Below are 15338 nucleotides of genomic sequence, written 5' to 3' on the forward strand. Positions count from 1 at the left end.
ATTAAAATATGTATTTAAAAACAAAGCCTGATGGGATTGTTCTTTACCATGGCTCTGGGAGCAAGGCAGCGTACAGCCTCTATTTTTAAGGGGTTACGATTGGAATGTGGGAGAGGTTGAAAACGCCCTGCTTTGTACTGAATCAGACCACTGGTCCATTTAGCTCAGCCCTGTGTGAACTGACTGGCAGCAGTTCCCCAAGTTGTCAGGCAGAAGTCTCTCTGCCCTACCTGAAGATGCTGGGGATTGAACCTGGGAGTTTCTGCATACAAAGTAGGTGCTCTACCACTGAGCTATGGCCTTTCCACAGGAAGTGGGTCTTCCTGTGTCTACAAACCTACCTTAGATGGCCTCGTGTATGCAGATGGTTTCAGCACATGCAGACACACACATCCAGCTGGCAATCTTTGCCTACAGCAGGAAAGGGGTAGCTGTAGTCCTCCACTTGTTGCTGGTCTTCCAATTCCCATCCTCCATAACTGTTGGCCATGGGCTGGACTGATGGGACTTGGAGCCCCACAAGTTCAAGTGTCCCACCCCTGGCATAGAACAAATGCATTCAGTTTCTGGATCCAGGCTAGGCTTACAGTAGTAAGCACGGTATAAGTATGCTTTTCCTCACTGTTGACAGTGCTTCACATGTATCTCAATCATTCTTACAACAGGCCTGAAAGGTAGGCCAGTACTGATTTCCATATATTGTGGATTGCTTCAGGACACCTAGTGGGATACTGGTTGAAGGGAGATTTGAAGTGGAGACTTCATGCATCAGGTACTAATCGGTTTGCGATAGAAGAATGGAAGAGACAACAGCAAATGTGCACAGAGCCAGTTTAAAAGGAGTGCTTGAAGCTTAAAATAACTATATCGGCCTGTTCCTTAAGAAATAGCTTCTTGCTCACTGATCCTCTACAAATGGCTCCCCAAACCTCTGCCTCTGTCCTCTCCCATTCTCTTTGCAAACCCTGTCTTGAACACTAGGTTCCCTCACAATACTGCATTTGTTACTGCCTGTATCCATGTCCAACATATGGAAACATCATGCACCAACAGAACTGGAAGCAGCAAGAATACAGGCTGGGCTATGGCTTCAGCAGTATGTCTAAGCTCTCAAGAGTTTCAGGCAGGTATTTCCCAGCCCTGTCTGGAGATACCAGGGACTGAAGACGGGATCTTCTGTATGCAAAACGTGCTCTACCACTGAGCAACAGCCCATTCCCATGAGAGGTGAGTCGGCCTGCCCTTCTGAACTGAGCAACATGTACACATTGGATTTCTAGGTTCTATTTATTTTTAAACCCAAGTTTCTAGTCCTTAAACCTGGCTAGAAAATCATGATCAATGTTCACTGAAGACTCAATTTGAGTGTAGCTAGGCCAGGTTTTTTGGTGATATGAGGCGACTTTAATGCCCTGGATCAATTCTACTGATCACCTATCTTCCTCTTTCCTCTGCCAATTGTTATCAAAATCGTCTAAATGCTTTTGATTACTTGAATTTTGAAAAAAGGATTAGATGTACAAAAAAATGGTAGTGTGCAGATTTGTATAAGCTACTCTGAGGGGAGCATCTGAGCCTCATTGGCTCCAACTGCAGCTCAGCATTGAAACATACACTCCATAATACAGGCATTTGATGGACATACGCCACTTCTAGCTAGCAGATAAAATGCAGACAAATGCATACATTGGAAGCAGTTTCAGGATTTCGATTTCGTCTTGTAACATAGATGGCCTCACTCTTGATACGTTGAAAGTTGCCCCAAATGCCTCTTTAGAAGTGAGCGACAGGGTCAGAAACTCAAAAATAAACAAGTTGATCATCCTATCAGAGCTTCCAGTAAATGAGTTTTTAAAGCTTTACACTTGGCCTTTGCTCTTCACGTATTTTCTGTGGCAACAGTGTTAGTAGTGTCCCTGTATCCACCATGATTGCAGCATAACATGGAGCTGCTGATCCCAGGCAAGCAACAGCAAAGAAATTCCTCCACCAAGTATGCACTATGTACGTGGCTGTGTGTGTCAGTTTAATCCTAGGAGGAGTTCAATGCAGGCCGTGCACTGTTACCCTTTAAAAGGGAATATGGAAGAAATTGTGTAGACTTCCCTATGGTGAAATGGGACAAGAATATATGAAAAGCCCTGCTGCCTATCTGGTCCTGTTCCTCACAGTGGCTGAGCAGATGCTTCTGGGACGTTGAGAAAAAGATCAAGACAGCAACAGCCCCTGCCCGTTCTCCACTCCCAGCATCTGGTATTAAAACGGATCCTGGAGTAGCATAAAGCTGTCCTAGCTAGTAGCCGCTGATAACCTTGTCTTGCACGAAAGCAGACAAGGACAGAAGAGGGGGATCTGGAGGCTACGGAAAGGCAAGGCAAGCACACAGCCTGCTCCTCATCAAAAGACTCAGTACAGAGCAGTAAGCATAAGTGTTTAATGACAGTAAATAATTAAACAACAATACGATCCGCCTCCATGCCAGGCTAAGGGGTAAGATACCTTTCCAAGTAGAAGGCTCCTTCTGGGCTAAGCAGTAGCGAGTGCAGCTTCCCAGGGAGATATGCAAAGGGTGGTTCCCTCTCTAGCATTCCCTCCCTCCGGTCAGGAGTACAGCACTGCCCTCTGCAGTCAGCATCAATCACCACAGGGGCCGCAAAACATGGCAAAAGGTGGAGGGAGGGAGGCACGGGCCTGCCCACAACAGAAATAAGCACTCAGTCCACTAGCCCTCATGAAGGCTGAACTCCCACTAAGAGCACACAAGAAAAGGTACAGAGGTAGGGAAGGAACAGAGCAGTTAGTGCTTGTTTAGACAGCAGGCAAACCTCAGTGCCCTGCCTTAGTCGAATGAGTGAAGGGGATTCACTTGGCAAGCTTCTGCACCCGTGCATCAATGGTGGCAAAATTGTCCTCAACAGCAGCAAGGTTCTCCTTCATGGTCTTCTGAACCTAGAAGAGAGAGTGTGGACAGTAGTCAGCCACATGGAGGAACACAGTAAACTCACCTGAGCAGCTGAAGGGAACATTTTCCACCAGGGCTACCTACCACCATCCTGAGTCAGACCAACGAACCAAATGGTAAGCTTAGGCCACACAAATGCTTCAGGATGGTTCTCAAAACAGTTCACATACACCTTTGTTTTCAATCTGCTGCCTATCAGGGCTGTGATTCACTTTGTTCAGGGATAGGGAAGCTGTGGCCCTCCAGATGTTGTTGGACTCCAACTCCCACCATCCCCAGCCAGTATGGCTAGGCAGTCAGTGATAATGAGAGTTGTATTCCAACATCCAGAGGGCCATAGCTTTCACGGCAAAGTTGTACTTTCCTACGCATGTCCCTCCTAGTTAACTTCACTGCAAAATTTGGGGGGGGGGATTTGCAAGTGGGGAGTGCCTTTTTTTTGTTTTAACTTACAAAGTACTATACTTCTTCATAGCAGAAATCACTACCTTGTATTTGGGTGGCCTTGTTTTGCGGCCAAACCACACAAAACCACCTTAAGTCTGTACTATCAAGGATGAAATAAACACAGGTGTGCAACTCAACCTGCAAAAAATGCAAACTGAGCTGCCTCAGTATCTCAAGCATGCCAAAACCCAGCCCTGCCTTCCTTCTGGCACAAGGGTACATAATCTTGAGCAAATGTTATGGAATACCCTCCCCTTTCAGGTATGCTTGGTGCTGACACTCCCATCATTTCAATGCCAAATAAAGACATCTCTGTTTGCCCAGGCATTTTTAAGGGGTCAAGAGTGGAGTCATTGTTAATACCACAAAACAGTCTTAGTTGCTATTGTCTGAATGTGCTTTAATGAGTTTGTATGTTATGTTATTATATAAACATCATTTATATTTATATGATGTTTTATGCAAAGTTCTGCATCCCATCCTGGGAACTTTCAGGATGAAGGTTAGACTAAAGGTAGTCCAAATAAATAAATGAGTAAAGTAAGATTCCAATTTATTTTCCAGTGTCTAGACCTCATGGGTTTGTGTGTGTGTGTCCACACACGTGTGCATACTGAGGAGGGGGAATTACGTGACATCTTTGGAGAGTGAGATAGCTACAGGTTATTCCCAGGCTCTGCAGAATACCAAACTGTGTGCTCTAGCCACAACTAGCCACACCTTTACTGTTCATGCTAGCCCTGTGGTAGTACCACAGCTAATTCCCAAAGGCCAGAATCTCACCTGAGTTAGCAAAGATGTGTTGTCCTTCAGAGAATTAGCGATCATCTGTTGGGTAGTGTCTAAATGAGTCAGAAGCTGCCCAAACTGCATGGCTGTAACAAATAAGAACCAAAGAATCAGCTTTGGGGCAGAGGTGGATAATTTACTGGGGCAATGAGAGGCCCCAAGGTTGGGCTACTCTTCTGCCTCTCTGAGTTTGAGAATCCCACTGCCTGGTTCATAGGCGAGCCTTGTTGTGATCCAGACAGGGCCAGGGTCTCACCTTGTTCATGCAACTGCCGCACAGCAACCAGGCGCTGCACCACCTCAGGGAGGGTGCTGGCCAGAGGGCTCCAGCGCTGCACAACCTCATAGAGTTGATGCACCTGTAAAGGGGAGAGAGAGGAGGAAAGTTCTGAGCAAGGAGAAGGAACTAGTGCAAACCTGGCCTTAAAGTTTAGGTCAATGATCTTCTCCTCATCCCCACTAAAAACATACACACACACACACACAAACACAAAATGTAATGTAGTTTGGCTCAGAATCTCATTGCTTAGCTGGTGATAATAGAAGTCAGTCAACAAAGGGCCAGTGCACAAATCAAACGTGTTCATCCGTTGATGACTGTAGCATCAAGGAGGAACTTGCTTGGGTGAATGAACCAGCACAGATCTAACACTACAGACAGAATGTCCACATCACCCTATGTTGCCTCAAAGGCAACGCTGTTGTACTCAGGATGCTTGTGAGAACAGGATGCTGGACTTGATGGGCCTTTGGCCTGATCCAGCAGGGCTCTTCTTATGCTATGTTCTTATGTTCAACCATACAGTTCAATTTACACACCGACGCTTCCAATCATCAAATGTTCATTCATCAAATGATGTGCACGCAAGCGAGCCCTAAGATTGTGGCAAGCCATTCTCAAGCGTCACCCTATTCTTCTTACTCAGGATTCTAGGAGACACAGAAGAGATACAGTCTCCAGTTCACCATGGGAGGTGTGTGCATGTGCATGTATGTGAGGGAAATATCACTGAGACCCCCAGGGCACAGTCTGAGCAAGGAATCTATCGTATTCTCTTGCTCAGAACTCAGCCCTGCTGCCTCTCCCAGAGTCGGCGAAACCTTTATGAATCCATAAGGAAAGCAAAGGCCTTTGCCACCAGGAGCAGGAATCACATTGACCCAACCTGCTTTAGGCATCCCATCACAACAAAATATTGCTATTCTAAGATGCTATAGGCAGACACTGGCCTTAGTTTAGCTGCTGCAGTGACATTAAGGAACAGGGGAAGTCCTATACAGCTAAATTAGTAACAGCAGGCCAGTGCTGCCCTTACTGACTCCACACGCACACACATGCAAGTAAATATACAAAGTGGTATTGTGGGCTCATGCACGCAGTTACAGACAGCAAAGGAGTCTGACCTTGCTTTGGGTGTCTGCGTCCTCCACCGTGGACTTGTGCTTGGCAATCTCATTCACTTTTCCCAGGACGCTCTAGGAATGAAAAACTGTTGTCAAGAGAGACAGACCTTCCAAAATCCCACAGCCCTGTCCACATAGGCCATACGCTGTGGCTGACAAAAGTGCGGAGACCCACCTGTAGCCTTGCCTCCACCTGGTCCAGGGATGCCATGTCTAACGAGCTGACTTTGGCCTGCAGGATCTCCACAGTTTCCTATGGGCAGGATGTGGCATGGAAAAAACATATGAGAGAAAAACACCAAATGCCTGTAGGCAAAACATTAGTTGACTAACTCAATCATGATGTGGAATTTAGTCCATGCCCTCATCTTGGCCTCTCCTATGTTTGGCTCCCTGTCCCTAGGCCCCATGTGAATTTTGCCCCAGCCCAATCCACAGGGAGTATTACCAGCTCTTTCTTATACATGGGGATATGTCTGTGGCTCCGTATCCCTCTCAGTGACTAGCAAAATCAGAATAAATGATGTTAAATAGTGAAAAAGTCAGAATTATGCAAAATAAGAGAAATATGCATAATTTGAATAATTATTTAGGTTGCAAAATTTGAGCTTTATGTGGCACAGGACTTGGATTATCTCAGCTCAGAATTCCAAAAAAAAAAAAAAAGAGCACAGAATCCACACAGGCAGAGCCCTGGTCTACAACACCGCGAGAAGGCTCCAACGTATTTTACTCAATTGTGGGAAAGAAACCATTGTCATAGCAAAATCTTGGCCTAGAACCTGTTCTCCCAGGAGTTTCAATGAAGTACCTCCTTCCCTTCCTCCTCCTACCAGAGACCGAATGTGCTTTCCACAGGCACGCACATGCAGTCACACTTGGCACAGCATCCATTAAGACCAACATGGTCTCCCAGCACCCACAGAAGAAACACAACCCTCATGCCCAAATTATTAAAAGCAGACGTCCCTTTTAATTTCTTTCCAGTCCCCCAGAAGTACAGCCCACTTATAAGATTCAACAAACAACTTGCCATAAGACTAGCTCCCTGCAGTCCAACAGACAAAGGATTCTAGAAAGAGGAAGAAAATACAAATATATTTAATTTAGTATAGCGCTGGCCAGCCTTTGGCAAGCATGGCACAAGGCAAGTCCACAGTGTGAAGTAAGGCCATGGTAACGCACACTACAAGACACATGCAGCATCAGCACCTTGGGGCGCTGCGGCTTCTGGTCCACCAAGGTGGGGAGAAAAGAGGGAGCATGAGGGCTTGTCTCCATGACACAGTGAAGTACTCAGGCCATTCTGCTCTTGCCCAGGAATGCTAAGAACTGCCTGGGCCAGCTGTGGAATTCGTGCCACAGATTGGCCAGGTACAATTTAATATATTAAAATTGGAAGCCAGGAATCTACAACACTCTCCCCCTGTAGCCAGATCCAGGCATTACACCTTCTGGACAGTTTCACAGCACCCTCTTTGGACCAAATTAGATGTGATGCTAAATGCATAATGGGAAAACATCTCAGGAGTGGCTAACAAATGAGGCCACGGAGTCAATTGCCTGCTATTCCACTGACCCCACAGGAACAGAGGAATTCCTCTTATACAAGTCAGACCACTGGTCCATCTAGGTCAGTTTTGTCTACACTGAATTGCAGCAGCTCTCCAGGACTTCGGACTGGGATATCTACCACCTCTACCTGGAGATGTCAGGGACTGAATCCAGGATGTCCTGCATGCAAAGCAGATGCTTTACCTCGGAGCTACGGCTCGTCTCCCTTGTCCCCATCATCTTCATCATGCACACAATGTTTCCACTGCCTCCACATCTCACCTGGACATCTTGCTCACAGCGAACTGTTGCTTCCAGCTCAGCCAGCCGCTTCTCCAGTTCCGCAATCTAGACAGACCAAAGCAAGCAAATGAAGATGCTTCACATCGCTCCTTCCTACTCAGAAAACTGCCTTGAACTGCAGAGTAAAGCTCCGGGAAAGCAGTTTTAAAATACCGCATTGACCCAGAAGTGGACCTTTCTGGGTGCCGTTAAGGGCCATCTGACTAATCGGACACAACCTGCCAGGACATTCTTTTGCATGAGCCTCACTGAACAGAACAGGGCCTGAACAAAAACATGGTATCTTAATTATATACAGTTTCACTTCCATGGGAGGACTTGGCTTCATAGTAATTAGTGTGAGGGGAGCGGGTGGGGTGGTACACCTATTTAGATTTTCTACCTCAGGTACAAAAAAAATGATCAGTGCTGGGGGATGGCCCAAGAAATCTAAAGCCAAATGAAAAATCCTGCAGTTGGGAAGATTAAAAAAGTTTTATATGAGTTTTATTACCTATATGACCACAGCAGCAGGAAGCATGGAGCATTTCAAGTCAACCAGAAAGGTTCCTCCCTCCCTGAAAGTTCCCTATCAGGAATATCATGTTCACCACTGCTCCTTTGCCATTCTTTTCACCAATGGGTCACCAACTTTCTTAGGCTACTGGGCACAACTGGAATTTTGAGAATGTGCTGTGGGCACCAGTCACGAAATGACTGCCATAGGGACGTGGCATAACACGAAATGTCTGCCACATCAGAAAGAGCAGAAAAAGAGTCAAGACCACAAAATGGTGTATCAACTGCTCCTTCAGTGGGGAAAAAGGCATCTTCATCAGCTACAGCCACACTCGCTCAGACAGAGAAGCTCAGACAGAGAAGCTCTTGTCCCTCTCGTCTATAAAGGAACAGAAGAGAAGGGCGAGTGTCCAATCCTGGCATCCAATGAAATGTGGGCATGCTTAAGGGGGAGTGTTCCATGTAGGAGAGGGAGAGTCTTCTACTGTCCTCCACCAAAATGAAAAATCTCATCCAGCGTATCTACCATACTTTCCCATCCCCATGTTCTTCCTCATCCGCCCATCTCGTACAACTTCTTGCCCATCAACCCCCCTTTTGAGCTCCTTCCTGACTGTTTTAACAACTGTGTTTTTGTGTTGTCTTGAGAGATCTTAGAGGGTCAACAAAGGGGGGGCTGCAAGTGCGATTAATGCCGCTCTTTTCTCACAGCCCCATCAGGAGGTAATTGGACCCTGGAGCAGGTTGGAACCCATAGCCAGCTTCCTTCCTTCAGCAGTCCCTCTGTGTTGCAATCCACACTCTGGGAACTCTGAGGCTGCTCTGTACAGATTACTACTAGTAAGGCATTGACGCCATTTCCTATCCCTGCCTTCCCAAGCTTTCCTTACTAAAGAATTACGTTACGTCCAACAGCCCCATTAACTCTAAAGCACTGAATGAAGCCATAGTCTGAATGTGAGATATTAGATGATGACTGAGAAAGTGTGGGGAAAGCAAAAGGAGTCAAAAAACGGTTTGTTCCTAGGGTTCTGTAACCTGCAATGGGGTGAGAAAGGCTCAGCAAACCATGTGTGGGTATGCAGGGTAGGTGGTGAGTGGGATGGATTTACAAAAATTATTTACTACTCCAAGAACTCCACTAGCCCCACACGTGTATACTGTGTGTATGCAAAGGAAGCAGTATCACTCCAACTGGAAAAAAGGCAGAGTCTTCCAGAGATTAACAATCCTTCCTTCAGTATCAAGTGCACTAGCTTCATGTATCCGACCACAGACGCAAAAGCCAAGGTGATGTACATCCCAAGTCCCAGGACTGAACTACTCCTGGACATTACGGAGGCCTAGGAGTTTCCAATCCAGAGCATCAGCGCTCCCTTAGAGTAAGGACACTTACAAAATTGCTCTGGAGATTGTGATGTCACACACAGTAGTCAACTAGTGCTGTGCATAGTAGGCCTTTATGATGACACTAACGCTAGCCAACCAGTGCTGTGCCCAGCAGGCCACTCAAATTCAAACACCCCATAAAGCTTCATAATGGGTTTCTCCCCTGCAAGAGCTGAACCTGGGAGAGATAAAAAAGACCTTTGGATTAAATACGATGACATTACTAAACTACTCCCACTGCTCTACAAACGTAACATCATCCCACCGTTCTAAGCTATTTCCTTAGAGAGAGGTCTCAGACAGCAAATACCTTGGCAGTTTTTACCTTGGCAGCTTGACAGAATTTGTCCTGCTCAGGCCGGGAGTGCAGTTCGTAAGTCACTATGTTTCCTGGGGCAGCTGGAGCTTTCGCAGGGCTCTTCCCGCTTGCAGGGGGTGCTTTAGCACTCTTGGCTGCTTCCAGTTGAATGAGCAAACGCCTGACAAGTTGAAGAAGCCACAAATGCTTACGGGGCACAGGGCTTAGGTTCCCACTGACTGCACTGGTTGCAATAGCTACCACCTGATGTTATGGATTTCAGATGGGAGATTGGAATAATGTGGGGCATGAGCATGGACATCATTAGAAAGGATGGGGAAACCTCTCTCCTCCTCATCAGAAATAGGGGTGATACAATATTATGTTTGTAGCCAGTGGTGTCAGGTGGGAAACTGTCCATGTTTAGAAATTAATTTGAACACAATACATCACAAATGGGCAACCAGAACAGATACAATACTATTCAAATATAAAAACAAGATTGTAATTAGCTTGTTTCAGATGACCATCCCTAGAAAGCATTTCTATATTTCTGCAGATAGCTCTGAAGGCATGCTAAAATTAGTATGTTAACAGTTCTCCCTTCATTGTTTTCTTAAAATCTAAAGAATGTAACAGAAGTGTATTCTACTGAGTTGCTGTATCTTTAAATATTTACAAGTATTCCAATAAAAATAATTTCCAAGTGAATCTTTGAATATTACATTTAAACCACGCTAAGTGCACACCATTGATTTGCCTTCCTAATCAAATATTTCAGTTCCCACTCCTTTTGGCTACGGGAAATTTATACAGTGTGTAAAACTAACAAGACATTTTTTAAAAGCTTTGTTGACTAAATGAAAGTCAAAAAAAGCATGCTACATCTAATATCCATCAATTCTGGACCAGTGAAAACTTTCTCAGACGATTTCCCCAATTCAACTTCTTACTGAAAACCCAAATCGCTCTTTGTAGCATACGATGGTCTGCTTTATGCTAGCATATCAGCGGGGATAATATCCTCTTAAGACAGGGATGGGAAACCCTCCAGATGTTGCTGGACTCCAACTCCCATCAGCCTGTGTCAGCATGGCCTTTGGTTGATGGATGATGGGAGTTGTAGCCTAGCAACATCTGGAGTGCTGCAGTTCTCTACCCCTGCCTTAAGGGGACAGACTGGAATTGATGACTTCATAGCTCCATCCAGTCCTTTGAACCAATCAGAATCTAGATACTCCCGCTAAATGGAGACAATGCCCCCCCCCCGCACCCCAGAGAGATTTGTAACCAGTCTCAAGCTTGCACAGAAGGTTACTCTCACCTTTGCATGACCTAATCTGAGGTGCAAAGGGCCTGGCTACAATAGCTAGGGCGAGGGGCAGGCTCAGATGCACTCTTACGAAGACATGTTTCCTAGGGCTAGGCCTTAGCATAAGAAGCACCTTCCGTTTCATCTTAAGTGCTGACTCCTCCATGACTTACTTGGCTAGAGCACCATCAGGATCTGTTAAGTTGATGGCTGCATCTGGCCCCAGCAGTTTCTCCAGGTGGGTGGAGACCAGTTGCTGTTTCAGACCAGCCACCTGCTTAGCAAGAGCGACTGGTGTCAGTTTCTCCTCGGCCGCTGATTCCTTCACGGTGCTCTGTGAAAGGAGGAACGGAACCATTAAAAGCCTTGGCCTCAGCAGCTGATCCTCAGCAGCTCATCCTTGCACTGGTATTAACCACAGCTATAAAGTAGTTCGTCTCAAGCCAAGGGCACTTCTTCAGACGATGAAGCATTTCATTTTGCATTCGGTCTCTAGGACTAGACCAAGAAGATAAGTGGGTCCAAATCAATAGGGCAGAGGAACTAAGGAGGCAAGAAGGAAACAAGACCAGAGGCCGCTTTTGTCTGTTCTAAAACCTCTCACCTTGATCTTCTCAACTTCGGCAGTCAGCTCCTGAACTTCATGCAGCAGACGTTGATATTTCTGCTGGGGAGACTCCTTCACGCCAAGGCCTTCCCCTAGCTTAAGAAGAAGAAAAAAGTCAGATTCTCTTCTTTTTTTTATGAGACTGGCCAGTGAGCGCGCGTCTCTTTATTAGTCTCTTCAACAGATTCTCCAGTCAACAGCAACATCGGGATTTGGAGAGATCCCAGAGCAGTTAGCAGAATACCACTTCACCTCAACTCCTGCAGCAAGGCTGACTCGAGGAAGATGGCTCCAAGAGTTTTCATTACAGATGGACCACTCTGGATTTTTTCTGGGAGATAACCCTTCTCTGAATATGCAGAGGGTCTAGATTAGCAGCGGGGAAGCTTTCTCAGACCGAGGGCCACATTCCCATCTGGGCAACTTGCTGGAGGCCACATGCCAGTGGTTGACGGGGCCAGAGGCAAAAGTGGGCAGAGCAATTAGTGTAAAATTTGCCTTTGACAATTTGGCTTCGGCACACACTTGGACACATTCCAGCCAGGCAAAAACACCAAAGGAGGGTGTAAAGCAAGGCTGGTGAAGGGTGTGGCCGGGGGAGAGGGGCTGTGGGCTGGGGAGAGACCCAAGAGCCAGCAAGAGAGGCCTGGAGTACCACGTTTAGCCCTCCAGCCTGAAGTTCCCCAACCCTGGTCTAGATCCCTGCATTAACTCTCTCTCTCTCTCTCTCTCTCTCTCTCTCTCTCTGTGTGTGTGTGTGTGTGTGTGTGTGTGTGTGTGTGTCTGTTGTTTTTTTCCTGAAGGACCAAGAGAAAAACAAAAAGGGTTGGCACTGGCAATCATGGACGTATTTCCACCTAGATGAGACTGGCCAGTGAGCCCCCATCTGTTAGTTTTTAAAGTTCCCTTGCCACGCATAGGCCACTCTCTGCTTGAGGCACACTGTGGCCTGGACTGCCGAAGCCACTGGTGGCCAACCTGTTGTCAAGTGTGTCACATGTTACATTTAAATCAGGTGAGAGGTGTATCACTCCAGCACACACTGAGCAGTTTACAAAATACTATCAATACATATCCATTTGCAGCATTCCACCACTGTGTCTACGGACGGCTTTGCCTTTAACTTACTGAGACAGGGAACAATGAGTAAGACAGCAAAGGAGAGACAGGGAGAAGTATAATGATAGTGCAAGAATGCCACAGATTCCTGCTCCCTGTGCCACTTGTGGAGTCCATGCCACAGGCTGGCCATCCCTGGCAAAGGCTACCTGTAGAAAGCTGGTGGATGGGTGGTCTTGCCTCCAGGCAGAGTTAGACCATAAGGTTATCATGGCCCAAGGCTCTGATGACGACGCCACCCAATCCAGGAATTCAGAAAAATCTCAGACTGGGAGAAGGATCTTCCCTCAGAACCAACCTTTGATGCCCCTGTCTCCTCAGAAGCATGTGATGCTAGCACTCCTCCAGGCTGAAGGGGTGGCATTGCTTTCCTCAGACTCCAGCTTGGGGACCACAGTAGAACCCCAGCCTCTGCCACGGCACTGGAGTCAATGGCTTCTAAAACAGGCTGGGCCCCTTTAAGAGGCTTCACCCATCAAGGACAGGGCTAGCTGCTCAAAGGAAGCTGCAGCCTTATTTAAGGCTCAGTGGTCTATATTAGATCTAGGATCAGTAAGCTTAATTGTTTTCATTCTGTTTTATAATTCCAAAATTATTCTTAATAGAGGTTTCTAACTATATTTCTTATTGGTGCTCTGGTTCTTTTTATGCGGCTATACTTAATTATTTTTAATAAAGCTACCTCATAATTACTGGTGTATGTTCTTTTAGATTAAGCTTTGGTACTCAATCTAGCCCCTTAACCATCTTTATTTATTATTTGATTTATATCCCGCACTTCCTCCCAGCAGGATCTTGGTTAATTGCTACAGAGAACCTTGTTTACTTAGGGCACTAGGAAGCAGAACGCCTGATTTTTAAAGTGCTTTCTTTCTTTGGAATCTCAGGGACATCTGGATTTTAAGGTCTTCTAGTCTCCTAGCCCAGACTGGAGGACTGAAGGAGTGGTAGCAGTGTACTACCTTGCAGGGTTCATTTTACACCCTGGTAAGTTGGCAACTGCTGTTCACTTACAAGAGCTGGTTCTCAGCATTTTGGGACCCAATGAGCTTGACAATGACTTTGCTTCTTGGATTCTGATCTGGTACTGGTGGTATGTGACCTGCTGTCCCCAGACCGTGCTTAGCACATGCCCCTACTCAGGCTAGAACAGCCTTTCCCAACTAGTGGGCCACCAGATGTTGTTGGACCACAATTCCCATCTTTCCTGACTATTGGCAATGGTGGCGGAGGCTGATGGGAGTTGTGGTCCAACATCATCTGGTGGCCCACTAGTTGGGAAAGGCTGGGCTAGAACAATCTCCTCCAGCTGAAATCACTGCCCAGGACAGAACAAAGGCTGCCCCTTTCAATCTAATAAGTCGAAGCAACTTACAATTTCATAGTCTCCAGATTCGTAGCCGGTTCGTTTGGCTTTGCCAATACGATCAGAGAAGTCTGGAAAACAAAACAGGAAAAAGGTAAGTTTTGCACTTTTGGACTGAATGGCCTCTAGTTTCGGTTATTTTCCACTGGGTAGAGTTACAGCATCTGCATTTGGAGAGGGTGGTTCTTTTATCTCAAGCTCATATTTGTAGAATAGACCTTTCTATAAACTTCTCATATACCAGGGCTGGGACAGGCAACCTAACCTCTTAATGCTGGTGCCCATCAGCTTTAAGGACTGGTGTTCAAAATTTCAAAAACAAACTATGTTGCTTCCTCCAGTTCAGAAAGAACTCAAAGATCACCATTAAAGGGCACCCTAACATGCCTGTAGCACTGAAAATCGTTGTGTATGTATTGTACTACAACTCACATCTGCAGGCAACGGCAGAAATGACTGGCAGACATCAGCTAAGAATAAGATATACAAAATATATATCTTACATCAGTCCCTCTGTCATGGACAGATCACTGCTTGCTGAAGTTTAGACTTACAGCGGCTTTTCCCCTCTGCAAGGGTGGGGGACCTATTAAGTTGGTCCACCCCCAGAGACTAATGGATCCGGATGGTTTCCAAAGGGCTCTGGGGAGTTTTCCGGCTGATAGGGCTGGCGCTCCTGTCAAAACCTTGGTTGAACTGTGGAATACAGAAATGACCCAGGCGGTTGACATGATTGCTCCTGAGCGCCCTCTCCTGTGTAGAGCTCATATGGCTCCATGGTATACCCCAGAGCTGAGAGTGATAAAACAATATCGGAGACGGCTTGAGTGCAGATGGAGACGAACTCTTAGTGGATGCAATTATACACTGGTAAGTGCCTATGGCTGTATTTAGGGGCAGTGAGGGCAGCAAAAAAACAATATTTTGCTGCCACTATCAAATCATCACTTTGCCGCCCAGCAGAGATCTTCAGAATTGTCCGGGGGCTATTACACGCTGGCCCCAGGGACATGGTAGAACCATCTGAGGCCCGCTGTAATGAATTTGCTAGGCACTTCCAGGATAAAATCTTTACCATCTGCCAGGACTTAGACTCCAGTGTTATAGCAGGTGAATCAAGCGAGGTATCCAGAGCACAGCCTTGTCCCAATTTCTTGGATGAGTTTCAGTTGGTGCAGCTTGAGGACGTTGACAAGGTGCTTGGACAGGTTCGTGCAACCACTTCTGTGCTGGATCCTTGCCCTTCTTGGCTAATAAAAGCTAGTAGGGATGGAACAGCCGGCTGGGCCA

The 15338-nt window shown here is 46.4% G+C and overlaps 1 protein-coding gene across 1 annotated transcript in view; it reads right to left on the reverse strand.

Moving 5' to 3' along the window:
- Positions 1-2420: 2420 nt before the first annotated feature.
- DCTN2 (dynactin subunit 2) overlaps positions 2421-15338 on the reverse strand; it is a 64117-nt gene continuing 51199 nt past the window's right edge. The window contains exons 4-14 of the mRNA XM_061614657.1: positions 14058-14119; positions 11561-11659; positions 11130-11290; positions 9672-9825; positions 7439-7504; positions 6636-6674; positions 5778-5855; positions 5603-5674; positions 4455-4557; positions 4193-4284; positions 2421-2949 (exon numbers count right to left, since the gene is read on the reverse strand). Of these exons, the coding sequence (XP_061470641.1) occupies positions 2863-2949; positions 4193-4284; positions 4455-4557; positions 5603-5674; positions 5778-5855; positions 6636-6674; positions 7439-7504; positions 9672-9825; positions 11130-11290; positions 11561-11659; positions 14058-14119 (1013 nt within the window). The 3' untranslated portion in view covers positions 2421-2862. The remainder of the gene's footprint in view (positions 2950-4192; positions 4285-4454; positions 4558-5602; positions 5675-5777; positions 5856-6635; positions 6675-7438; positions 7505-9671; positions 9826-11129; positions 11291-11560; positions 11660-14057; positions 14120-15338) is intronic.

Source organism: Rhineura floridana, chromosome 3 (assembly GCF_030035675.1).
Source record: "Rhineura floridana isolate rRhiFlo1 chromosome 3, rRhiFlo1.hap2, whole genome shotgun sequence".
Taxonomy (NCBI): Eukaryota; Metazoa; Chordata; class Lepidosauria; order Squamata; family Rhineuridae; genus Rhineura; species Rhineura floridana.